We start from the raw sequence: 27,268 nt of genomic DNA on the forward strand, positions 1-27,268 counted from the left end.
TGATCTCACCTCCTTCTCAGACTTCAGATAGCTGGCTGTGCAGGTGACTATGAAATGTGTGTTTCTGATCCACCTGTTTTGAGCTTAAGATTTACATCTGGAGAGGTCAACCTAGGAGAGCCATGGCATCTCAGACTCCACATGTCCTAAACCAGATTCATCTCTGACTGTCCTCACCAGCTTCTCCAGCTCTCCTCTTAGCTGTAATGACAGTTACACTCTCGCAGCCACCAGATTGTAGTGCCCTTCTTTGCCACTTTTGCCCTCATTCTCCACATTGTATTCGTTGCAGTTTTCAGGCTTATCCTTATGAAGTATCTTTCTTCCAAAAATTGCTCATGTATACATATGCATGGAGAGCTATCTGGAAAGAAATTCACCAAAAAGTTTAATTCACCATCCAGTCTATCTCTGGGTAATGGGATTCTGTATTGTTCAAGCTTTGTTTTTTATAATAGGCCTTAATTACTTACAGACTTGTGGCCAGCCTATATCCAGTCTGTCTTCTTAGCTCTCCCTTGCCCGGAACCTCACCACTGGGGCTCCTTGCTGTTTCCTCAGTGCACTCATGCTTTCTTGCCCTTGCTCCTTTACTCAGTTGATGGTTCATTCATTCTTTGTATCTCTGCGCATTGTTTTCCAGGCTCCTTTCAAGTAAACTTTCTTTAGTGAAACCCTTCTCCGAGCTGAACGTTTCTACCTTCTGTGAGCCCTCTGGTCTCTATGCTGCTTCCTGTGTTCTGCCCTCTTGCTCTCCAGATGTGTATTTTGTTTTCTGTCCTTTGTTAGATTGTAAGCTCCATGAGGGCAGAGATTGGGTCTTACTCATCCTTTCCCCCTTTTGGTTACAATCTCCCAATTTTTCTTTGGGTGACAACACCTTTTCCCCCTGGCTACAGTTTGGGTGGGATGGGCAGTTCAGGTGTCTTGACAACAGGATGGTCTTCCCCTGGAATTTGAATTTTGAGTCATGGGATACGAGGACTGACAGTGATTGGCACTGATTCAGCCTGGCTGAGGTGCTCTGAAGAAGCCACTCATTAGTTCCTGCCTCCCAGATCCCTGGAGCTGCCCTGGTCCCTAAACTCTACGAAGCCTGGTTCTTCAGATATTCCTTCGTATCTGTGAGCTGTCTCATATCCTTACAATAAATTCTCTCTCTCTTTTATTTTAAGTTAACCAAAACCAGCTTCTGTTGCTTTTACCCAAAGATCCCTACCAGTAGAGCTGTTATGATTGGAACTGACCAGACTAAATAATTCTAGTTCTTATATTGATACTGATGCTTTTTTTTCCTTTTCTTTAAAAATACAAACAAAAACAGCCAGAGACTGCTGCTGCTTTGAAACGTACGATAGAGGCCCTGATGGACAGAGGAGCAATAGTGAGGGACTTGGAAAACCTGGGTGAGCGAGCGCTTCCTTATAGGATCTCCGCCCACAATCAGCAGTACAACAGTGGCGGGTAAGTTTCTTCATGAAGTGCTTGGAAAACATTTTTGATAGGCTCAGTGAAGAGCACTGTTCAATTAACATTAGAAGTTCTTACAGTTTCAGTCAGACCCCCATTGCACCTGGGTGTCCTTTGGGTACACACGCTGGTAGTGTTGTGTTGCACTTGGGATATAGTATTGCTGGCCCTTAATGGACTATGATCTGAGTTCAAAAATAGGCCCTCCTAGGAGCAGTGGGTTTGTAAAGTCTAGCTTGTGGGAAACTTTTCTTGTAAACCTTAGTACTGTTTTCCCTGGCATTTGTTTAAACTTTTGCCTTTAAAATATGTTAGTGAAGAGTGCTGTCCATATATATATTGTATCCGTTTTAAACATCTGGGTTACAGATAACAGAATGTGCTGCATTTGACTAATATGTATGTAACCCAAGCCTAATCCACAAGAGAAAAACAGTTATACCTACTCCAAGTAGTGATCACAGTTTGGAATTTTGTCTCCTACTGTGTACAGCAACTTCCTCAAATACACGCCACAGATTTGATTCTGTAGTAATAATTACCTGTGTAGAAGTTCTTTGAGAACAATTTGTAGAGTAGGTTCGAATCTTCCTATGTTGTGGGGTTTCCTAGGAGTGGGTGTTAGAGAAGATGGGAATCAGGTTTTAGCACAGTGGGGAGAGAGTAGAAGGGTTGTCTCTCTCTGGCATTCAGGAACTCTGTGACCTTGAGGAGGTCCCTTCTCTGCTTCCGGCCTCTTTGGGCACTGAACTCAGGTAATGGGTCTCCCATCTGCATTGCCACAAAGACCCAGCAAGACAGTCTCTGCAGATATGCTCTGCGGTGAGAGTGCTGATTTAGTCACGTGGATTTAGCCATCTTGTGCAGGTACACTACATGTGATAGGGCCTGAGTGGAGTCACGTCTCACATCGAGGCTTTCTTACTGCATTTAAACCTTCTACTGTGCTGCAAATTTCATCTTTTGATTGCTTCACCTTGTTTTGTGCTAGTGTTCAGCTTCTTGAGAACACCTCTGAAGAGAGTGCCTGAGGTGTTGCTAGGCAACAGGAAATGCACAGTGGCTAGGCTTCATCCACAATCATAACAATGAGGGATGGAGACCCTGCGCGTGTCTGTCTGTCTATTTCTTTTAAACTTAATCACAAATGGGTGTGGTTTCAGCAGTACAGTTATGAAACCTTTTCCTTTTTGTTTAAAGAGGAGCATATAAAATCTGTCCAAGAATTATTAGCACAGTTCTTGGATGGAAGGCAGTGAATGGAGAGAGAAGTTGGTTTCTTCACTCTTGTAGTACTTCCAGGCGTTTCTGCCCTTTTTCCAAGTAGAGGATTTTACTTGGTTTAAGGTTGGCATGGCCAGCATCCTAGGATCTGCACTAACACATAGCCCGCGTAATGCTGATGTTGTTGTCCGAAGACCACGCTCAAGAACCGCTGTGTTAATAAGTCAGTTCATTTTCAGACCTCTGTGTGCAGTGCTGGGGGTTGGGGGTGGGTGGCTGTTTTTCTCTTCATAGGCGGAATAAATTCAGGTCCTGGAACAGCCTGTCTGGGACCAAGCCAGAACTGCTGAGAATACTAGCCCTGCTTCTGGGTTCCCCCTGACAAAGGTACATGTACCTCACTGAGGAAGGAATACATTGCAGTCACTTAGTTCATTGACATTTAAAGATTTTATTTCTGTTCTTTTACTTTCAGACTCCTCAGTAAAGGAGAAGCAGCATTCTGTATTCATATGTTTATTATATAGAGACAAAGAAAGGTGGTGCCCAGCTGCAGTGGAGGAGGTTCATGCCTTAAGCCTGTTTTCTGGGATAAGTCGTTGTTTGGTATTTATTTGTTTAAGGTAATGTTTTTTAAAGTGTGGTCTCTGAAACACTAATTCCTTAGAGAAGTTCCGTTCCGTCAAAAAAAGAAAAGCAGGGTGTGTGTGATCAGTGAGATGTGGGAAGCCTCACATGATCTAATTTCTTCTAGAGATTCACAGTGCACATTGGCACATAAAGGATGAGAAGCCCTTCAGTAAGATCCCTTCATTGATTCACTGTATTTGATTATGTTACCTTTTGTTTCTAGAACACTCATTTCTCTACAGTGACTTTTGGGAAACGAGGATATGAGAGGCAAGCGTAGTTTGGAGCTACCTGGGTGAAGATTTGGAATTGGGTGGTATGTTTACATGTCTGCAGTGTGGAGCTTAAGGTTAGTCTGATACTCTCTTGGCCTCAGACAGTGCCCCCGTGATCACTAACCCTAACCACATCAGTACCAGGCATTTTGTTCATAATTCTTCATGGGCATTAATAATAGCCACAGAAAGTGTTAGAAACGTGTAGTAAGGATTATGTGCTGGGAGGCTCGCTTTTCTCAGGTGGTTGAGAAGAAACACTGGTCTTACTGGTTACATGTTTAGCAGTCAAAGTTTTGAGTCTTTTTGAACAGGCCTGGAGGCCATGACACATATCTGAAATTAATGGTGAGGCGCTGGTTTGAATCCTGTCTGGTGTGCAAGAGCCAGCTTTTGGCTGGCTAATGGAGTGAGCATAAATGTTTCCGAGAATTCACATTTTCTCATGGTACTGTTGGTATCGTGTGTTTGTTGCTTTTACGTTTTGTGTGGAGAAATGGCATGTCCTAGTGGCATCCACAGGTCTCAGGTTGATTCTCAGGATTGTCATGGTTCCTGGTCTCAAGGAGTTTTCAGTCTAATCAGAGAATTGGCTGCATAGTGCTAAACTAGGCACCAGCTAAGGGAGTGTGTGTGAAAGTGCCCAGCACAGCAGGGAGTAATCTAGGCCTGGGGCTGACAGGTAGGCATCTCTCTTCTAATGACTTCACTATATATTGGGCAGTTGCCTCTACTCTTCTACCATGCCCATCCCCAAAATCAATCCCCCTACCCCCAAAATCAACCCCATTATCACATACATGCCCAGTAGGCTGGAAGAAAAGAGTAGGTAAGAGAGAGCCTGTTACTTTAGAGTTATCTGGGAAATCTGCCCAGAGGAGGAGGAGGGTATACTTTGGAAATGGTACCTGATGTTTATTATTATATCAAGACTATTTCCAGCTAATGCCAAAAAGAAAAATATAGTCATTATATTTCAAATATTAGTTTGGTCAGACTCCACTTTAGAAACAGGTTATGTTCCAGAAATTTGTCTATAAGTCTGTTGTTTATAACTGGGAACTTATTTTCCCAATGGAATAACTTGATGGTTAAGTTCCCAGACTAGTCCACAGAAATTTTCTTAATTCATAATCTCTGAAGGTCCTTAGAACTGGGGGAGTCAGTCAGTCATTCGTGTTCAGCTTAGGACCATTTTAAACTTGTTTTTGAAAATGTGATTCAGTGTTTCCCTTGGCAGCAGAGTGGGGCCTGGATTGGGTCACCCTTATCAGGGATTGGGACAATATCTCAGCCATCTAACTTATTAATACTAAATAAATCATTGGCACATGACCTGGAGCTGCGCTGCTCAGAGGCCTGGGACTCACTCCCAGCTCTGGATTTGCTGGGGTCTCTTTCAGGCCCCCGAGATTACCTCCCCTTTGTGCCTGCACATGCTCAGCCTGACAGCCGAACCTGCTCTGTGGGACAGACAAGGTGTTGGTGTGGAAAATTCTTACCGTATGCCTGGGCGTCTGAAAGGGGAAGATGTATGTCATTTACGCTCAAGGGAGCAGTGATAGGAGAGGCTCATTTAGACCCATGCTAAAAAGGGGCAGGCATCTTACTGAATCATAGTAACAGTCACCCTTTGCCAGAACCACGTCACTCACTCCAGAGCTGCATGGAGTTTATGGTTTTCTTTCCACTAGATGGGGCTGAACTGAGACTGAGAGGAAGCTATACAAGATAAAGTGTGGTCCGTATTTCAGTGTTGGGCTTGCGCTGCTTTGTAAAAAATTGCCTCTGCCCTTTCTACCAGGTCTGATTTTATAGCAATGAGATCGGGCTGGCTTCCAAATGCCTGCACATAAGAACTCCTAAGTAGAAGGTGTTTTTCTTGCCCATTTTGCCCCTTCTTTGCCTATTCTCATCTGCTTTAAAATTTGGATAGGTGCTTATAGCAGAGATCTGCTGGCCTACATATAAGATGCCCTTCTATATACGGGTAAGCAGAATGATAAAAATAACCAGCTCCATGGTGAATCATTGGAATTTTACTGACTTGCTTCCCAAATGTGTCTGCAGCTTACTCCAGGAGCGCTGGCACCCTCTCTAGAGGAGATTGATTCTCCTCTGTAGTTTTCCCGTTAGCTAACATTTCCATGTTCTCGTGCCTTCCTGCCAGCGTCCTGACCCTGTTCTTGTGTGTAGGTACTCCACACCAGGTTTTCAGACAGGGCCGCTATGGCCTTGGAGGTTTCTTTTTAGTGGCACTGCCCCAAGATATGTAAGGATTCTGCCGCAGGTTTAGTGTTAGTGGTTTTGAGAATGTATGAGACCCAACAGATATAAAAAGAAATGGGGCTTTTCCATGCACAGGGTACCTCAGTTTGAAGGTGAATAATTCACAGCCTCAGTGAAGCCTGAATCCAGCAAGGTTTAACTGAGACAGTCTAGGAACTGGCATTCAGACAGATCTGTTTCCTATCTTCAGAAAGGCTCAAGGATGCTTCAGGGCTGCAAAGCCCTCCCTTCCCCCTTCCCCTCCCCCCCACCCACTGTGTGAGCCACTGAGTGCTTCAGTGGAAATTTCCACTTGTCTGCTAGGGAGAAGGGGCGGGTGAGAGAGACAGAGACAAAGAATGTAACTCAAATTCAAGCAAGCTCTTTTTATGGAAAACTTATAAATACAGGGTTAAGACAAAAGTGAATAAAGAATATATAACCTTTACATTTAAGGGCACTATAAGAAAATACGTATTTCTCCTTGGACAACAAGGGGAGTGGGGGAAGGCCAGGCAGCACCAGTCTGTCTGCATGGGTGACTGAGTGGTGGAGGGGCAAAAAGGACATGAGAGCTGCTGGCTCTCTTATGACCATGCTGCTGTGAATGGAGTGTTTTTGGTGGCATTGTTTTGTAGTACTGGGCACAGTCTGTTTTGGGGAAGCCATTTGTCTGAGTGTTTTCAGATCTCTAGAGGGTTTGGGCCTTGTAGTAGAGAGTTCTGTGGCATGTTAATGTCTTAAGAAAGAGGGGACATTATCATCTTGAAGACCACATGGACAAGTTCTACCTAGGAAGAAGTTCACCATTGCTCCAGCTTTTGAATGCTGGTGTCTGCAGAGAGAAGCGCATTTGTGTACTAAACCTTTCTTGGTTCCTTGTTGCCTGGAATCACTCATCTCCTCACTTCCACTTCTGTAGTTAGTGTGCATAAGTTACATGCTTTTCTATAGAAAAGAGATGCTTTTGTGAAGCTAATACCAACTTTATAGATGAAGTGATTTCGTAATTAGCACCACACATGGGAAAACAAACCTTTAAAATGTAAACACTGCTTGGCTTTGTGTTCAAGGCGATGCAGGTGCTTGCATCGACCCTGGCTACCTGGTATGCGGAACTGGGACATTTGTGCCATGTAGCACATGGTCGAAGTTGCTGGGAACGTGTTGTGTAATTAGATTTTAGATTGTTTTCCCAAAATGATCTGTCTAATTATTGATTCAGTCACCAAGAGTAAAAGTGGAAAATGGAAAACTAGCTATTTGGGGAGCTTTTGTTCAATAAGAACATCAGCTTTGGGGCGTGTCTGCACAGTTGTGATGTAGTCACATCCACACTTTTGTACCTGGAGTAAGGAGTTGATCCTAAGTTCACATGCGTTGGGACTTCTGGCCTTGTGTTTTGGTTCTGTCTGTTTGGCTAGGGGAAGAAGCAGGGACTGACAGCTCATTGTGGCTGCAGAGTCCTCTCGAGTCTCCCTTTTCCCTGGGTCAGGAGGAAGGTGGGGCAGAGGGCTCCCAGACTCCCCTGGAGACACTGAGCCCCCTTTCTGGCCGCCTTCCCTTGGACAGCAGCTCCTCTGAGTGTTAGAATGGTTTCTCCATGGCAACCTTCATGAGGATGTAAGGAGCAGGTATCAAGGGAGTTCCAAGGCCATTTTTTTCAGCCTAACTCCCATTTTTGTAGGTCTCTTGTGGACCTTTGCTGTCATGAGAAAGGGGTCCTCACAGGCATCAAAAGCTGCCCAGCCCACCACTCCACACAGGTTGTTTCTAGGCCTTCCTTCCTTCATGTGTAAAAATAGAACTGTGGGACTGTACTTGGTGCTCTCATAGTATAAAAAGTCTCATTCTTAGTCCTCAGGTTCCGTCTGTGGTTAGCAAAGCCCAGCGGTGAGTCAGGAGTCCGTGACCGCCATGTCATTGCCTAGTCTCCCACAGGACTGCAGGGGAAGGCTGGGTTTTTGCTCATGCAGCAGCTCCTACAGCCTCTCTGCCCAGTTGGTCTGCGTATTCCAGGAGGATGAGACCATGTGTGCCTCATCCTTTTAGCCTCCTGAGGCTTGCCTATATTAGATGCTCATTAACAAGTTTGCCCAGATAAATAGTTAAGAAGAAAAGGATATATATATACTGGAAGCAACCACGAATTGGTCAAAGTCCTTCCTGTGTGGGAAAGCCCTAATGGACCACTTATCTGTGTACTTGGGCCACGGAAGCAGACAGAGATTGACTTTGTCCTGGACTTCTGATCAGTTCTCTCATGGCCTGGTAGGGACAACTTGGTTTCCTGGGAGAAGAGGTTGGGAGGGGGTGGTAAGAGGTTCAGTTTTGAATGGAGAGTGGCAAATACAGTACGGTCTGCCCATCTCGGAGTCACTTCTCACCTTTGCTGTTTTGGTGGCGTATCCTTCCTGTGGAACCTTCCACGGTATAATAAGGAGCGGTGGGAGTGGAAGCAGTCTTAGGCCACATCAGCCCCATGCCCAGATCAGTAGGAAGACAATCATGAGATGCCGGTCACCAGCTGTGCATGCTGGCTTGGGCTGTTGTTTGATTGGTTGCTGAAGGAGTGTTGTCATGCCTGGTGGCAGGAAATCAGAGCAGTTAAGAGGGTAAAGGCAAGAGGGGTTTTGGTAGCAACAGAGAGCCTCCTGAAGCTAGGAAAGCCCAGTCTTAGGATTTCTAGGTCTTTATCTACTATTTCTTTTTATCCTTGAGAATCCTCCAATATGTGGGTGCTAGGTAGCAAGAGATAACAGTATACAGAGTGGGGAACTGTCAGATCTGGAGTCCGGAGCTTGACTCTCACTTTGTGACCAGGGGCCTATTAGTTCCCTTCTGGGCTTCAGTTTGCTCCTGTGAAAGGTTTGGGCTGGATTGTCTTTATGGTCCTTTCCAGCACTTCCAATTCTGTGATTCTGTAACCCATTTGGTCCTAAAGCTATCTGTGGTTTCTTGTGTCCTGGAGTCAAAAGACCTGCTCTGTTTGAATCCTGGCAGTGACCACTTCATAGCTGAGTGACCTTGGGCTAATGACTTAACCTTTTTGAGCCTCTCTTCTTAACTCCATTAAATTTTAAGACTCAAAGGAGGCAATGTGTAGGAAACCACTTTGAAGACTCCTAGAGGAGTATTGTTGCTGGGGAGAGGGCTGCTGGACCCCAACCAGTACTCGGCACCACTTCCTCTTCTTCCATTTCCTCAATTGCTGTACGGAGTGGAGCTGACACTTCTCTTTCATCCTCTTCCTCAAAAGCTGTGAAAGCACTTTGAAAATTAGAGAGTCCTAAAGACACTTCTAAGTTCTGAAATAAAAGGTTTCTGATATATCTGGCTTCCAGTTCCCATCCTTGGGTATTCTTTTTACCCTTTTCACAAAATAGAATCCAAAAGCTTTGGGTGTATTTCTTAGGATTATTTAGTGAGAGCTAAGTATATGGAGAACACTTTCAGGAGGGCTGGATGAGAATTGATTTGTGGGCAGTTGAGTTGGTTGTTTGGCATCTGTAAACACACTTTCTCTTAGAACATGTTTAGACTCCTAGGCTAGCCCACAAGCCTTTAACCCTGTGCAGCAGTTGAATGGAAATGGAAGAAAGCAGTACTTTCTATGAACAATATTGTAAGTAAAACCAAGACAGCCCCAGAGGTGCTATTTGAATAAATTGAATACTTGACTATAAGGAAGGGCAGGCTTAACCTGTGGACTTTCTGGAGGGAGGGGCATGGAGCACTCAGCAGTGGTGGTGTCTGGGTTACTTGATGCCCAGAGCATGTCAGGCTCTTGCTGGGCATCTCCCTCCTGATGCACGGCATTTCAGCAGCACACTACTCTAAGCACAGGGCTTCAAGTGGAATGAATCAAGAGAGGAAGCCTTCTAGGGAAAGTGGACAAGGCCAAGGAAGAGGAGGGGACTCAGAGAAAAACCACCTGCTATAGACTTTGGTATGGCGGGAATGTTGGCAGCAGGATGAGGTCATAGCTTATCGGTGGTAGGTTGGAAGGACATTTTGATGAATACCGAGTGAAAGAGCAAATGGATAAATGGGAAGGAAAAAAATGTTGGGGCTCTGTTGGGTCAGAGTTCTGTGTCCTGGCCACCAAGTGACCAAATGGAATTATTGTGGGGCAGGGGAGTGACTGGGTAAAAGGCTGAGGGTTGCAAGGAGGAGGTGATGTGAAGTTGATCACACCATTTAAACTCTGTTCTAGCACCCAACTCAAAGTAAGTAATCAGTAATTAAATCTTGAACAAATGAATTCATATATTGGGTCATTGCAACCCTATTACCTGCTATATGGAGTAGAAATAAGCCAGTGGAGTTAAACCTTGGAAAATGTGGCCAGGATTATGTGTAGTTTCAGAGTGAGCCCAAGTGGCAGTCTTATTCATGAGCAAATGTGCACGTCACTGCTTCAGGAAGTTGTGAGATAGTGGATTAGTTTGTACCATTTTTATTTTGTTGCTTGAGGAACCCTGGGAGTCTTCATCAGCTATAATTGCTCCCCAGTTGTCCCCATCCCACATCAGCTCATTCCTCACTCCTGCCCATTCAGCTTCTGAACTGCCATTTTAAAATCAACAGCTTTATAGAGATAATTAGCATACAACAAACTGCATATATTTAAAATGTGTAATTTATAAGGTTTGACATGTGTACACCCACAAAATCACCACAATCAAGATAATAAACATATTTGTTACCTCTAAATTTTCCTCCTGCCCTTTTGATTCCTTCCTCTACTTGTCCTTCATCTCAGGCAACCACTCAACTGCTTTCTTTCAGTGTAGATTTTCTTCGACTTTATGATGGTGCAAAAGTGACGCAGATACAGCCGAAGGCGTAGCTGAGAACCCAAGCAACCATTCTGTTGTCACTTCCAGTACAGTATTGCTGAGCTATGCAGCACTTCATGTAAAATAGGCTTTGTGTTAGACGATTTTGCACAACTGTGGGCTAATGTAAGTGTTCCGGGCATTTGTCTAAGTGATGTGAGGGTAGGTGTATTAAATGCGTTTTCAACATAAAATGTTTTCGACCTACCATTGGTTTATCCAGATGCATACATTGTAAGTTGAGGAACATCTTTATTTTTTAGGCTTCATAGATAGAATTGGATGGTATGGACACGTTTTACTGTAGTTTCTTTCACTCAGTGTAATTATTTTGAGCTCAATCGTGTGTGTCAATAGTTTACTCCTTTTCATTGCTGAGTAGTATGGCATTGTGTGTTTATCATTTTACATGTTGATGAATATTTGTGTTTTTTCTCCTTTGGGGTTGTTATAGGTACAGCTACTGTGAACATTTGTGTACAGGTTATGCTTTAATTTCTTTTGGGTAAATACCTAGGAGTGGAATGGCTACATCATAATGGTAGGTGTATGTTAATTTAGGAAAATGCCAAACAGTTTTTTCAAAATCACTGTCGTTTGCATTCCCACTAGCAATGTATATGAGAGCCAGTTTTTCTTTTTAGTGTGTGGTGAGGTGGGACTGCCCCAAAGGGCGGCCTGGTTTATTGGCAGCAGCTGGGAAAATAAGCAGTTGGACTTGGCCACACACTCCAGCTTGTCCTTCTTCTTGATGCCATAGGAGTCAGAGGAACTCTTGGTGGCACTGATGAGCTCTTCTGGCAGGCACTCAGCAGTGGTCTTCATGTTCCGGAAGGCAGCCTCAACAAGCGCCTATGCGCAGCAGCCAGATGGCCTGATTCACACAGTGCAGTGGGGCCATGTCCACAACCTGTCATCTCACCATCCCTGCTCCCCCAATGCGGTGGATCCCTCCCAGGGACCACCGTTGATGATGGTGTTCACCAGGACCTGCAGAGAGTTCTCGCCAGTGAGCAGGTGGATGAAATCATCATGCTTGATGATGCGCAGTCACGAGCTTCTTGCCGTTGCTGTGGCCATGCATCATCATGGAGTTAGTGAGGCGCTACATATGGGGCACTGAGCTTTGCGGAATCGTTTGGTGGCATACCGCACAGCACCATGAGCCAGGTACTTGGCATACTTCTTCTTCACTGCAATGTAATCCTGTGGGGAAATGTCATTGATTTGCACATCATCAGTGTTCTACTTCCCAAAGGGCTTGATGTCAGGGTTCTCTGCCATTGCTGGTGCTGCTGTCTCCCACTTGGTCATCCTGAGGGCACAGCCTGAGTGTCTTTCGCTTGGCATGGACCACGTGCCGCCCTGGAGTGCCGGTTTTTCTACATCCCTGCCAACACTTGGTGTGGTCAGTCTTTGTAATTTGACTGCACTCTAGTAGGTATCTCTTTGTGGTTTTAATTTGCACTTCTCTCTCAACTAATGATTTTAGGTATCTTTTCATGTGCTGCTTTGCTATTGTACGTCTTCTGTGAAATGTCTGTTCAAATCTTATGATCATTGTATAAAGTTTTTTTAAATTAGGTTTTGAGAGTTCTTTTTACTCTAGATGCAAATCCTTTATCAGACTTGTAATTCAGAAGTCTTAGTGGCTTACCTTTTATTCAAAGGGCAGTTTTTCATTTTGGTGAAGTTTAGTTTATCAAGTTTTTCTATTACGGATTTTGGTGTTGTGTCTAAGCAAACTTTGCTTAATCCAAATTTGCATATGCTTCTACGTTTCCTAGCTTTATATTTTACATATTTTTTTTTTTTTTTGAGACGGAGTTTCGCTCTTGTTACCCAGGCTGGAGCGCAATGGCGTGATCTCGGCTCACCGCAACCTCCACCTCCTGGGTTCAGGCAATTCTCCTGCCTCAGCCTCCTGAGTAGCTGGGATTACAGGCACGTGCCACTATGCCCAGCTAATTTTTTGTATTTTTAGTAGAGACGGGGTTTCACCATGTTGACTGGGCTGGTCTCGATCTCTTGACCTCGTGATCCACCCGCCTCGGCCTCCCAAAGTGCTGGGATTACAGGCGTGAGCCACCGCACCAGGCCCTATATTTTACATTTAAATCTGTCTCCCATTTAGAGTTAATTTTTTAAATGGTGCAAGTAGGGAATAAAGTTCCCTTTTTTTACATGTGGATACTGGATTATTCTAGCACTGTTTGTTGTTGTAAATCTCTATTTGGGTACTCTCTGTACTAGTCTTTCGATCTCTCTATTTGTATATGAATACTATACTGTCTTGATGGCCATAGCTTAAGTCTTGAAAATCAGGTAGTATTAGTCCTTCAACTTACATTCTCTATCAGAGTTGTTTTGGCTGTTTTAGGACCATTACGAATTTTATAATCAATCTTCTAGGGTTTTGATTGAGGTTCTACTGAATCTCAATAGATTTTATTTCAGCAAAATAAATAATAGATCTCAATTTATGTTTAACTTGGAGAGAGTTGACATCTAAATTTTGAGTCTTCTTACCCATGAACCATGCCTGATAGGTTTTGTTTCTTTCAGCAACATGTTCTAGTTTTGCATACCTTTTGTTTGATTTCTCTGTAAGTATTGACTGTTTAATTTCAAGATCTGATAATTTGTTGCTAGTATATAGGAATAACATGGACTTTTGTATCTTGCAATCCTGCTAAACTCATTAGTTCTACTTTTTTAACAGATTTCTTAATATTTTCTCAACACAATCATGTCATATGCAAATAAGACAGTCTTACTTTTTCCTTATCAATCTGGATACCTATTATTTTTCTTGCCTTATTGCACTGGCTAGAACCTCCAGTTCAGTGTTGAATAAAAGTGACAGTGGACTTTCTGGTTTGTTCCCAGTCTTAAGGGAAGAGCATTTAGGTGTTCATCAGTTGGTGAAAAGTCAGCTGTAGATTTTTCAAAGATACCTTTTATAAGTTTGAGGGAGGTCACTTCTATCTCTAGTTTGCTGAGATTTTTTTAAAAATCACGAATGGCTGTGGATTTTGTTAAATGCTCTGTTTTTCTTTTTTCTACTTTAGGAATTTCTCCTCCCTCCCTCTCTTCCATCATCTTCCTGGATTTAATTTGCTCTTTTCCCAGTTTCTTAAAATAGAAGCTGAGACTATTGATTTGAGGCCTTTTTTCTTCTGTTACCTAGGCATTTAGCAGGTATGTTTCCCGACAAGTATTGTTTTAGTGGTGTCCCCTAAATCTTGATTTGTGGCATTTTCTTTTTTATTCAATTCAAAGTACTTTGTAATTTCCCTTTTGATTTTTCCTTCTGCCTGTTTGTCCAGGTTATTAGATACGTGTTTCGTTTCCAAGTATTTAGCAATGTTTCCAAGATCTTTGTATATAACTTGAATCCCTTTATATTATATAGCCCAGAATATGGTTGACCTTGGTAAATTTTCTGTGTACACTTAGGAGGAATGTCTATTATGCTGTTGTTGGGTAAATTTTCTGTGTACACTTAGGAGGAATGTCTGTTATGCTGTTGTTAACTATAAATATCAGTTAATTCTAGTTGGTTAATGTTGGTGTTCACTTTTTCCTATATCCTTGCTGATTTTCTGTGTAGAAGTTCTATCGATTACTGAAAGAGGAATGTTAAAAGGCTTCAGCTGTGATTATGGATTTGTCCTTTTTTCTGTTCAGTTCTGTTGTTCTTATATGTTGAAGCTCTGTTATCTGGTGCATGTATATTTAAGATTTATATCTTGTTGGTGAGCCCATCATTATGTATCATCTTTTGTATCTTGTAATCCTGCTAAACTCGTTACGTATTGTCTCTTTTTATCCCTGGTAATTTTCTTTGCTCTGAAGTCTGCTTTGCCTGATATTACGATAGCCATTGAGCTTTCTTTAGATTAATGTTTTTGGTTGGCATATATTTTTGTCCTTGTATTTAATTATATGTTTACTTGAATAATTATTCCACTAGGCTTGGCGAAGAGCAAATGGTCCCTTGGTAAATTTTCTTATACATTTTGACCCTCTTTGCCCTTTGTCTGGAATTACACAAGATGCCATCCCTTTTCTCATAAGTTTCTTCCTTGGTGAATTTTTTCCTTTTCAGTTTGGTCTTTCAGCTTCCTGTAAGAGTTCCACATTTCATGCTAACAGCACCATGGTCAAAGACTTACTCTGGACCTGCTCCGTGTTCATCTCTATTGGTGTTACAGGGATAGCACCAGAGTCTTCTTTCTATGGCAATTGTGCTTTAGTGGAGAGAGGCCGACAGTAAGCAAATGCACACTGTGCCAGAAGTGAGAAAGTGCTCTGTGGAACAAACAAAGCCTTGAGTGAGGGTGATGGAGAGTGAGGGACCTTGGTGGGGCTAGGAGGCTGCTGCTTTAGGAGAGTAGGCACAGAAGGCCTCTCTAGGAGGGTGACATTTGGACAGAGACATAGAAGCAAGGGATGAGCTGTGTGGAATTTGGGCAGAGAACATTTCCAACAGAAGGATCAGTGAGTGCAAGGCCTGAGAGGAGAATGTGCTTGGGAGTTCTGAGAACCGTATATATGGCTAGAATAAGGCAAGTGATGGGGAAAAGATCATCTTAACCAGCTAGAACATTGCAGGATTCTGAAATACTGTGCTGAAATCCTTTAGTCACATAATGGTCCAAACCAAACAGTACAAGGGAGGCTTAGCCTTTTAGGTCTGAGAGGAGGGGGAGTGGGTAGGGGCGGGCTCTTTCCTTGCACTGTCATCCAGCTGCTGGGGACCTGCTGATCTTTGAAGACCCAGGAGCTGCATGGGATGCCTGTGGACCTTAGTCTGGTTTGAGTGATGAGTGGTAAATGATTTTTCTTACCTAAAGTTTAAGTAATTTTCTTGTTCCTTGTGTGTATTGAAAATATTTGTAGAGCAGTCCCATGGCTTTCTTAATCTTTTCTCATGTTTGTAGGTTCATGATTCTCTTAGGTGTGTTAGTTCACAGGAAAAATCCTTTGGAAAGTTAGAAGAATATCTAATAGATGTTTACACACACGCACGCGCGCACACACACACACACACACACAGAGTATGAATTAATAGTTTGGAAAATTCAGTCTTGTCAATGGGTTAGGAGTTACCCATGCTTTCTAGTACTTGATGCTGTCTGTAATGTCACAGTGTGTTTTTGCTGCCATAAAGTTGGTTTGGATTCATATTTTCACAAGAGTGTAATGGGAAAGGCCATAGAAAAAGGGAGATTGGGCATCATACTGCAGTTCTGTTAGCTGGTCAGCTTACCAGCTGTTTCTGTTTTGACAAGGGGATGTATGTGTATGTGTGTGTTTATGTGTAGTTGATGTCTGTCTGGGAAGAGTAAAGTGGAAACATTTACCAAAATAATAGAATTGTTACAGTTCAAATGCAGGCACTCACAGGTTTTTATTTTATTGCAGGTATTTCTTGGTGGATTTTTATTCACCCACCACAACTGTTGAAAGCATGATGAATCACTTGTCTCGAGACACAGATGTCATTAGAGGGAATATCGTCAAACACCCTCTGACCCAGGAACTCAAAGAATGTGAAGGGATTGTCCCAGTCCCACTTGAAGAAAAATTATATTCCACAAAGAAGAGGAGGAAGTGAGAAGATTCGCCAGATTTTAGCTTTATGTGTAATCCCTTCACATTTGAGCAGTGTGGACGAGGAGGAATAGTTTGCAGGCTTGGCCTTTATGTAAGCGTGTGTTGCAGGTGCTGTTTGATTTTCCTAAGGTATTTTTAGCCCTTGATCCGCTTTGCCGTGAGAGGTGGGGAACTGCTCACTGACGGCTTCTCTGTAATCTGAAGTACCAGTGGGTCATTTTTTATTTTGTTTTCATTAATGTCATTTCTTTGTCAGTGAGGACTTTTCCCCTTAAAACAATAACATCATTTTGAAGAGCAGAACTTATAATACCTCCTGGGATTGTGAGCTAGTCATTCAGCCTGTATGACCATGCAGAAATAAAAACTGAAGACCAGTGTATTCTATGGGCAACTTTTGCTCTGAGTAATAAACTTGATTGTAGAAATGCTGGTGTTTTGTCCCTTCACTTGCCCCAGTGCAGTGCTCTTCCCAGGGCCTTGCAGCTCCGGTCTAGCTGGCAGTGCCTGGCAGTGTTGGGGAGGCATCACCCAGTACCCACTGAGGTCTAGAGCCTAGGTGGGGTAGGGGAGGAGGGGTGTGTCTGTCTTTTCCTTACTGGCCAGGCAATAAAATCAGTGACTTTTCCCCGCACACCTCGCTTGTCGTCGTGGTGAGTGCTGCTCTTCGTGGAGGGACGCGTGCAGTTCTGGCGCAGTTAAGCTCTGATGCCACCCCTGTCATTGCTTTGCCACTTGCACCTGCCTCTTCTACTGTCCCTCAGCCCAAGGCAAGGCTCTTGTAGGAAGTAGACTCCTGGCAGTGGCATGGCTTCCAGGATGGGTGAGGATGAGGCTGTTTCCCAAAATAGTCACCTGCATCTCATCCTCCGTCTCCTCGGGGCTGGTTGGAAAGACTTGACCCACCCGTCCTCCTTCCCAGGTGGTGGGAAGGAGGTTCCCTGCACAAGGTGTCTGTCACCATCCTAGATGACAGAACTTCTGCACATAAAGTGTTGGGGAAGTGCCAGTTCTAGGAATCTCTGAAAAGCAGGAGGGAGCTGAGAGTTCTGGCCTCTTGGCTGATTTTTAACCATGGCAAGACCAGAGATGTGCAAGAGATACTCAAAGCGCCAGGAGGGCGCCGCCTCCCTCTCTGGCAGCGGCCTGTGTTTGCACTGGGACATCGTGCTGTCACCTTGCTTTTTAAGAGCTTAGGCAGTATCCAGCTTAACTTCCTCCAGAGGCAAAAAGCTATTAAAAAGTCTTTTTGAAGAGCAATAATTCAGTGAAGAGGCTCATTAACAGCTGTAGACTAGAATTAAAAGGGGTAGAGTGAAGATTATCTGGAAAAATAATGCTATTTCCTGTTTTATTCAGAATTTTGAAAGCGCAGGTCCTTGGCCAGGGCTTGCGAGAGCACCAGCTCTCTAGCAGACACTTTGCGTCCTGATGTTCTTTGACCTGGTGCTATCTGAGGTCTGTTTTGCTTGGAGTTTATTAAGTGCACACCATGTGCCATGCTGCACACTTTTGCCATTCCCTCAGTTTACTCAGCAGCCCCAGGAAGGCAGCATTTCAGACCCGTTGTTTGAATGAGGAAACCCACTCAGATTTGCCCTTGATCCCACAACTGCCAGTGAGAGCTGAAATCTTGAACTGGGGACCCTGATGCCATCTGGTTTTTCCCTCCTATAATAGTAAGGCTGTCGTTGCTCTCTCAGGTTAAACAAGGCACTTGGGTGTCTGGGGTGAATTGTCACCACTCAGGTAGTGGCATTTGGCCTCATGGCCCGGGTGTAGCACTGCCACTTTATTTTCCTGCACTTGCCAGTCCCTGACAAGATGGCACTGGGTATTCCAGGTCATGCAAGTGTTCAGAATCCCGTGGCACAGTTTGGAGAGCATTAGGAAGGAGGCTAGCAAAGTAGGGCAGCCGGGCAGTGTGCCAGTTCCCCTCCTTGGAAGCTCCAAAATGAAGCCACCATCTTTCTCCTGTGAGTGACCGGCACATAGCTGGATCCTCAGCAGCTGAGGGGTCCTCACCCCCTGGCAGCCGGTGGTCTGTCAGGATACCTAGTGTTGGAGCAGGGCATGCCAGTGGGTGGTTTCGGACCAATTGTTTGTCAGAGTAGAGCATTAGGTCTCACTTCCCAGGCTGGTGGTGGCCCGAGGCTCTGTGGTCTACTTCAGAGGATGATGATGGACAAAGTACTGGCAGTAGAGCAATGGACAAAGACAGTCCCTGGCCTCGTGGAGCTGAGAATTGGCATGGAAACAGTAAAGTGTTTATGGTGCAGTTAGCTGGACAGGAACTGCTGGGGGGAGTGCAGAGGATGGAGTGGGCACGGGGTGAGCAAGCTGAGCTCTGAAGGGTGAGGAGCCAGTCATGCGATGTGACAAGGAACAGAGGGGTCACATCTGGGAGACCCGTGAGGAATAAGTGCAAAGGGATAGGAGGTTGCCAATGGGAAATGAGGCCCCAAAGTTGAAAGGCAGGATTGGGTGAGGCACAAGCTCCAGGATGTTCCCTGGGGGTTCGTGTCCTGGGAAAGGGCATCTTCCTGCGATTCACAGCCTTGACTATTTGTGGTCCTCTTTGGACAGGCTCAGTCTTCCAGAAGTACTTGGTTTGATCTCACCGATACTGTTGGCTTGACCGGCTGCATTTTAGGACACCGAACTTGGACTTTTAAGAGGAATTTAAGAGGAACATCAGCATTTAAGATAAGAGCTCAAGGTGGATGACATAGGTGATTTCCTCATGATCCTGTCAGCACTTAGTCACCCCTTCTCCTTCCAACGTTTCCGAAAGGCTTCTTTTTGCCATTGGGCCTTGCCCCCTGGCTGGAGGAAAGTGTGACGGCTCCAGTCTACCTGAGTGGAGGTCCTGAGAGGAGGCCAGGTGTTTTCTGTGACTGTAATGCCTCCAGGAGGCTGCACTCCCAAGTCCAAAGGTGGTGACCACAGTTCAGGCCTGTGACAAGCCAGGAGATTGTTTTTTGAAGGTGGGCCCAGGGAGGTGGAAAATGAGATGGAGGCTGGGGCCCCAAGAAGCTAATCTCGGAGGTGTAGGTCAGCAGCTGCTGCCATGACATTCACAGTGGTGGGCGCCGTGGATCGCTGACCAAGCGTTTGAACAGAGACAGGCGCTTGTCAGCAAAGGACCATGGAACCCAATAGATGTTTGCTGAAAGACCAAATGTTTGTTGATTGAGATGAAGTATTTGGTTAAAAGATTGGAGGAGTATGCAAAGCATGAGCCGCTCTAACAAGCTGTTAGTTGAGTCTGGAAGAGCCCAGGTGTACCCCCACCCACCTGAGGGATCCCACAGTGCTTTCAGCAGGAGCTCAATATGGACATTCCTTTACCCTCCCAACAGCCCCCTGAGCCAAATGTTCTACCGTTTTATGAATAAGACACCTGAGGCTTCGAGGACAATAGATAACTTCCCTAAGGCCGCAAAAGGAGGAGTTGGAGTTGGGAGTCAAATCTCTGCCTCTTTCCAAAGCCTGTTTTGGCCTGCTATGGGCTCCTGGGGGTAAACGTTACCAATCCCTGCAGTCCTGGTCATGCTGCGAGGGGCTAGCTCTGAATGACCTGCTCCCCTGGGCCCTTCCAACCTTGCACCTAGAGCCAGGCCCCAGGCTTCCTCCCTGCCAGAGTAGGGGAGCACGTGGAGCTGGGTTCCTTGGGAGTGTTTTAAATCACGTCTTCCAGTGGAAACCCTGAGAACATCAGAAGATGTTGGTGTCTCCTGGAGAAGAGGCATCCTTTTCTCCTGATTCTCCCTGCCCTGGAATTCCCACCGCTTATTTCTCTCCACATTGCTCTAGGGGTGTCTTTAAAGAGACACACAGCAGGTGCTGCGCTGGGCAGGATACAGAGATCAGAGGCATGGTGTTCCTGGCCTCAGGGCTCTCCCAGACCTGGGGGTTGAACTGTTAAGCTGTCTAAAACACAGCCCATAATACAAATAATAATAGATGTTTAAACCAAGGGCTAGGAAACAGGTTGAGGGAGAATTGGTTCACTGGTGTCTGGAATGAGAGTGCGGCCAGGTGGGGAGGTGGTGAGACTGCATGGTGGGCTTCAGGAGCCCCTGGAGGGTATAAGTACAGTGCAATGGTGGGAAGGATAGTGGAATGTCGGAGCTGCGGGGCTTGTGGCTGGTAGTGAGACTGGGAAGTCACGTGGCTCAGGGCTTCTTGAAAATAAAGACTTCAGGGCTCTTTGTACTACATCAGGGCTCTTCCAGACTCAATTAAAAGCTTGGAAGAGCGGCTCATGTTTTCCATACTTCTCTAATCTTTCAACCAAATACTTCAGCTCAATCAATAATGAGTCTTGTGCATGTCAACTTGCTTTAGAATATGCCTCCTAATTGAGCAACCCCATGCTGCCTGCACATTTGTGAGGAAGGAAATAACTCCACCGATTTGCCATGGAGAAGTACAGAGGGCTGAGGCAAGGCCTGCAGATGTTTACAAGAAGGTGGGCAGTGTGGACTGGAGTGCGAGTGCTTGCTAGGTGACTGCTTCCTGAACAGCGAGTGCTTTGAAATGTGCGTAGGAGTGTGTGGAAACTGCAAATTATTCTCTCTCTGCTGTGGTCTGGGCTACTGCCATTTGTGTTCGGAGGTCTCAGCAGAGAGATCACTGTACCTGCAATGGCCTTTTGATGCTACCTGCCAGTCCCTGGCCTGTTGTCTGCACCTGGGAACAGACAAGTGTGGTGTGGATGGTGGGAAGTTTCTAAGGCAATTTGTGGGCTTCTTGGTCACCTTGAAAAAAATTCAGTATTGGAATGATCATAGGACTTTGGGTTGGAGACATGCTCAGAGAACTCTCCACCCACCAGCCTTGACCATGTTCAGTTTCTTCTCCTGTCCTTAGTGACCTCACATGGAAAATGTGGCCAGTGGACCAGATGGTCTCAAAGAGCCTGTCCAAGTCTCTAGTGCCCCAGACCGAATTACTCCCTGGTTTGCTAAGGAGTTTTCCATCAGTGATTTAGGAAGTTGGTAGGATATGGAGGTGGTGAAGGGTTAAAATAATTTCTTAGCGGCTTAGTCTCTGTATACTTCTTTTCATCTTCTGATAAGCATAGCTGTTGTTTTCATAACCTGCCAGTGGATTCTGTGGGGCCGACTGTTACTCTAGTTCTAAACAGAATAGGCACTGTCTTTAATCACAAGGAAACAGCAAAGGAGTCCCAGAGGTCAGCACAGTCATTCGCTGGGCTCAAACTGCCAGCATTCTTTTTGTTCTCTGAAAATGAAGCTTTAAGGGACATGGGCTTAGAGCCAAATACAGGCAAGACACATTCTGTTAGTCGCAGGAGGAAAACCATGTTGAAACTGAAAGTCCATACTGGTAGTGAAGTAGTTTTTGGAGCGCTACACCACAGCCCCAAGAATTGACCTCTAAGTTTAAAGTGACAGCAGTCATACCTGGGTAATCCTGCACATTCCCAGCACCACCGCAGCCCAGTGAGATTTACAAGTCAGACTCATGGAACCAAACTTCATCTCCAAAGTACTCAAGTCCGTTGGGTTGCTGGCGGGGAGCAGCGTTGGTGTCTGAGCGTTGCATCTGAACCCTGCTTCCAGAACACCAGCATCATCACGTTTCTCAGAGAAAGCAATTTGCCTTGAGACAATTCCATTGTGCGTGGAAGAGACAAGGATGCATTGTTCAGCAGACAATGCCTGAAGTAAGGATTATGCACAGCAGACTCTTGACCCCCCCATTGCAAATAAGTAGGAGACTCGATGTGGAGCTAAATGATGTGATTGGATGTAGCATCCTTTGTCCAGTCTGATTCCAAAATGTAAACACCTCTTTGTGGAAGACCAGATATTACTCTTCGGCAGAAGTGTCAGGCTCTGTCGATCGGCACCATCGATGCTCATTATTTGGCAGATTCCGTATTTGCGAATCTGCTTACTTGCTAAAATGTATTAGAATCCCCAAAATGAACACCCGTGGTGGTTTTGCAGTCACTCACAGATATGTGTAGAGTAGCAAAGAATTTGAGTTCCTTGACAAATCTGTTCCCAGTCGAACAAAGCAACAGTCTGCCTTCTTGTTCCAGCTCTCATACTGTAAACAAGTGTCTTTTTCACTATTTAGTGTCATGTTTTTTGCATTTGTGTGCTTTTTCTTGGTGCTTTTGCTGTTTAAAATGGCCCCCAACTGTAGTGCTGCAGGACCGTGTTCTAAGCGCAGGAAGGCTGTGATGTGCCTTATGGAGAAGATACATGTTAGGTAAGCTTCATTCAGCCATGACTTCTAGTGCCGTTGGCCTTGAGTTCAGTGTTAATCAAAAATATGTAGTAAAAGTCTTTAAAACAAAACACACATAAAACGAGCTCATGTATTGATGGGTTGACATAAGCGTTGTGACCAGAGGCTAACCTAACCCCGTATTTTCCCTAAGAGTGATGTTTCAAAGGGTTTTCTAAGTCAGTGTTGATAACAACTTTAAAGAACATACCTACTGCAGACAACAAGAATTGGCTGTGTTTGATACTGGAATTTCGCTGTGTCTTCTGCTAAGGATCTCCTTGACATCTTTCTGTAAATCTCCAGTTTTTATGTGCAATAAAGGGGAGTGTGATTCCCACCGTTTTTCCTGTTCTGCTTGTCTCCCACCATGCTGCCTCCTCCCCTCATGCACACACACTTTCATTCTCCACCAGCTCCTGTCCACTAGGCAGCTACGATATCTGCATGAGCCAGGGGCCTTCTCTTTGAAAGGAGCCCTTAGAAAAGTACCTTGGCAGAGAGTTTGGTGATGTGGCCAGAAAGAACCAGACTGTACTAGAAGAGCCTGGATGCAGTGCTCCTGCTACCTTCTAGCCGTAGGAGCAGGCAGATTGGGTGGGGTTCGGCGAAGCCATGGAGAAGGATAATTAGGTAAGTATAGCAACTCTCCTCTGCAGGCCCCATGACAGCTCAGGAGTTTTCGAATACTCTCCAAATAAAATATGTTTCAGTTACTTTTAAAACACCTGCAAAGGGTCATTTACAAAGCAAAATCACAAGGAAGTTTAAAGGCCCTGATTTTATAGAGTTAGCAGTTACAACAAAGGTTTTAAAAGTTTGGTCCTCTTCCATATACCTTACCAGATCTAAAAATAATATGAAGAAGTTATTTAATGTGGATAAGTGAAATGTGAATACCGTCTACCTCCTAGTCATAAAGAAATGGTTTTGGGGTTAAATCTCTGTTCTGGCAAACACGATGCTGTAACAGTGAGTGTCCGCACCTTGTAGCGCTGTTCATACTTTCCTGAAACTTCCACATGGATTGAGAAACCAGAAACGCATGTTTGTAAAAATCCAAACATACCTAAAAATAACGAGTCAATGTAACAAATCTGAGGAACTTCCCACTCAGATATAATAGATCCTGTATTTTTGCTATATTTCTTTCAGAGCTTTTATTTAAAGAAATAAAATATTAGGTACAGTTGAAATTCTTTGTATCCCCTCTTATGCTAGTCTTTCCTTCTCAAGAGGTAGCCATGTAATCCCAGCACTTTGGGAGGCCGAGGCGGGTGGATCACAAGGTCAAGAGATCGAGACCATCCTGGTCAACATGGTGAAACCCCATCTCTACTAAAAATACAAAAAATTAGCTGGGCATGGTGGCGTGTGCCTGTAATCCCAGCTACTCAGGAGGCTGAGGCAGGAGAATTGCCTGAACCCAGGAGGTGGAGGTTGCGGTGAGCCGAGATCACGCCATTGCACTCCAGCCTGGGTAACAAGAGCGAAACTCTGTCTCAAAAAAAAAAAAAAAAAGGTAGCTATGTCTAAAGTCAGTGGAATAGTCCGTTCTTGTGAAGGTTGGTTTATAAAGAAAAGAGTTTAATTGGCTCATGTTCCTGCAGGCTGGATGGGAAGGGTGGTGCCAGCATTTGCTCAGCTTTTGGGGGAGGCCTCAGGAAACTTCCAATCATGGCAGAAGGTGAGGTAGAAGGAGGAGTGTCTTACATGATTGGATCAGAAGGAAGAGAGAAAGTGGGGAAGGGTTATATACTTGTTTAAACAGCAAGATCTCTCGGGGGCACTGTTGCTATGACAGTGCTTAGGGGGATGGTGTTAAACCATGAGAAGCTGCCCTGGTGATCCAGCACCTCCCACCAGGACCCCCTCCTACACTGGGGATTATACGATTCAACCTTAGATTTGGGCGAGGACGCAGATCCAAACCATATCAGTCAATGTGTATCATATCCATATTTTATGTTTCTGTTACATATATATGTAGCTACAAGTCACTATTGTTTTGTGGATTTTTCATTAACCAAATGGATTTGTGGTATGCAAGCTTCAGTGATAACGCCTTTTTCTTTTCCTTCATTCAGCACTCATTTTGAGATCTATCATGGATACTTGCAGACCTAGTTCACTGATTTCTCCTGTCATATAGTATGCCATGTGTGACTATGTCCGATTTGCTCACCTGCCTATTCAAGGGCATTTCCAGTTTGACAGTTTCAAGCAATGCTGCCATGGAGTTACTGGTAGTTAGCTGTCTCCTGGGGCATATATGTGAATGTGCATACTGAGAAGGACTGCTGGCTAGAGAACGGAAGAACTGGTTCATTGGGTATTTTCATTTTCATCTCCATTATAAACAAATTTCTTTCCAAAGTAATTGCATCAATTTACACACCCATCAGCAAGATTCTGTTTTCAAGTACCACAAAATATGTGGTATTATGTTTTTTAAAGCCTTGCGTCTAATAAGTGTCAAGAAGTGTCTCTTTAAAGTTGTATCTTCTCTTTTTTTTTTTTTAGATGGAGTCTTACTCTGTCATCCAGGCTGGAGTGCAGTGGCACCATCTCTGCTCACTGAGGTCTCTGCCTCCCTGGTTCAAGCAATTCTCCTGCCTTAGCCTCCTGAGTAGGTGGGATTACAGGTGCCTGCCAACACGCCCAGCCAATTTTTTTTTTTTTTTTTTTTTTGTATTTTTAGTAAAGATGGAGTTTCACCATATTCGTCAGACTGGTCTTGAACTCCTGACCTCAGGTGATCCGCTCACCTCAGCCTCCCAAAGTGCTGGGACTGCAGGTGTGAGCCACCGCGCCTGGTCTATTTTCTCTATTATTAATAAGCATGAACTTTCATAGGAACGGTCATTCTGAGTTTTCTCCCTTTTAATTGCCTGTTTATAATATTTTATAAACATAATAATTTGCTGATTTCCTTCCTGGATTGTTTGTCATTTTTCCAACCTAAGAAAACAGAAAATCAGTGCTTACTATGCAAGTGCAGTTTGGAGAGGGTTTAAGACACCACCACGAATTCTCCATGCTGCCCCTTGCACTTCTGCTTCCCCCTAATAGGCCCTTGCTTCCCACCTCCTGACCCCCAGAGCCTGGCTCTATCACCTTCCTTGAGACCTTTGAGACTAATATTATGACACCCTTTATTCTTGACTATTTTCACAGTCACCGTTAGAATCCCAGGGCCTCCCGAAAACTCCTCACCCTTAGTGACCCAGTCTCCACTCAGCTCCATACATTCCTTCCTTTGACTCCCTCTCCAATCCTGAAACCTGAAACTCAGTCTTCAGCAGTCTTTGATCAGCTGCACCTCTTCTGTGAACATTTCCTGCTTGTTGCTCCAGTGGAAACTGGGGCCCCTTGAAGCCCCTGCTGCCCCTGCACCCCTCTCAGAAGTGGCTCTTTTTCTCTCCTGTGAGGCCTAGAGCCCATCCAGACCATTGCCCCCTTGCCCTTCTGAACCCCTAGCCGTGAATTTCATGCTATTGGGCTAAAGAAGCCATCATCAAGTCTCAGTCATCTGTGGTCCCCAGGCCACCTCCTATGTTCCTTCAAGGCTTTAGCTCCCGGCCACTGTTACTCTCTCCAATCCAATCTCAAGTGACTCTGGGTGACCTAGGTGATTCTTTCCAAAAGACTGGCCTCCTGGCTACCCAATCTCCTCCCCTCCACCCTGCCATTCACCATTAGTCACCCACTCCCGGGTTACATCTCAGGCCCTGTCATTGCCGAAAACGACATTATCCAGAGTCCTAATTTCAAACACCCCGCTCTTCCCTCCCAGCTCACTCCCTCTTATACACTGGCTCCCACCCCATTCCCTCAACCCCACAGGGCCCCACCTATCCTACTGGCTGTCCGTCGTCTCTCCTCATGTCATCACTGCCCTCCCCACCCTAGTCTACCTCTGCAGGCAACTCTCCAGAGCCTCTCTTGATGATAATTCAGACTCAATCACAGCCTGCACCTGTGAGCTGAATGTGGCTGGGGAAAAAGGCATCTCATCTCTGCTGACTGGTCTCATGTTCACACAGGTGCCTGTGGTGCTCCCCGAGGCAGCACGGCTCATCAAACCTCCACCTTCCCAGGTAACCAGGTCCTCCTTTCCTTTCTCAGTCTTGCAGTACCTTTTACCTCTGCTGATGGCTTTGTTCCCTATTTTACTGAAAAAAAAAAAAGAGGGGGCGGAAATCAGAAGAAATGTTGCACAACTGTTTGAATCACTTGCGCTGTCCTGTGTCTGTCACTGGACCCTCCAGCCCCGCTCCAGCGAATGTTCTGGATGCTGCGTCTCATTGCAGGGGGAAAGGGGGGTTTCCTATTTCCTGTGCCCAAGGTCTGGTCCCGTCAGATCTGCTGAGGGCGTCACTTCACAAACTTCCCCTCACCCTGCTGCATCATCAAACTGTCCCTGTCTTCTGGTCATTCCCACCAGCAAAAACCTGTATTGATTTTTCCTGGAAAAAACTCAAAAGAGGCCAAGCACAGTGGCTCATGCTTGTAATCCCAACACTTTGGGAGGCAAGGCAGGTAGATAACTTGAGGTTAGGAGTTCGAGGCCAGCCTGGGCAACATGTTGAAACCCCTCTCTACTAAAAATACAAAGATTAGCCAGGTGTGGCGGCAGGTGCCTGTAATCCCAGCTACTTGGGAGGCTGA

The 27,268-nt window shown here is 45.0% G+C and overlaps 1 protein-coding gene and 1 pseudogene across 1 annotated transcript in view; one reads left to right on the top strand and one right to left on the bottom strand.

The window, feature by feature from the left end:
* MRPS6 (mitochondrial ribosomal protein S6) overlaps nt 1-16,758 on the top strand; it is a 68,004-nt gene extending 51,246 nt beyond the window's left edge. Inside the window, exons 2-3 of the mRNA XM_035283047.3 lie at nt 1,325-1,464; nt 16,139-16,758. Coding sequence (XP_035138938.1) covers nt 1,325-1,464; nt 16,139-16,331 — 333 coding nt within the window. The 3' untranslated portion in view covers nt 16,332-16,758. The remainder of the gene's footprint in view (nt 1-1,324; nt 1,465-16,138) is intronic.
* On the bottom strand, nt 10,834-12,022 carry LOC108589409 (small ribosomal subunit protein uS7 pseudogene; annotated as a pseudogene).
* Nucleotides 16,759-27,268: the final 10,510 nt, after the last annotated feature.

This window comes from Callithrix jacchus, chromosome 21, assembly GCF_049354715.1.
Source record: "Callithrix jacchus isolate 240 chromosome 21, calJac240_pri, whole genome shotgun sequence".
Lineage (NCBI taxonomy): Eukaryota > Metazoa > Chordata > Mammalia > Primates > Cebidae > Callithrix > Callithrix jacchus.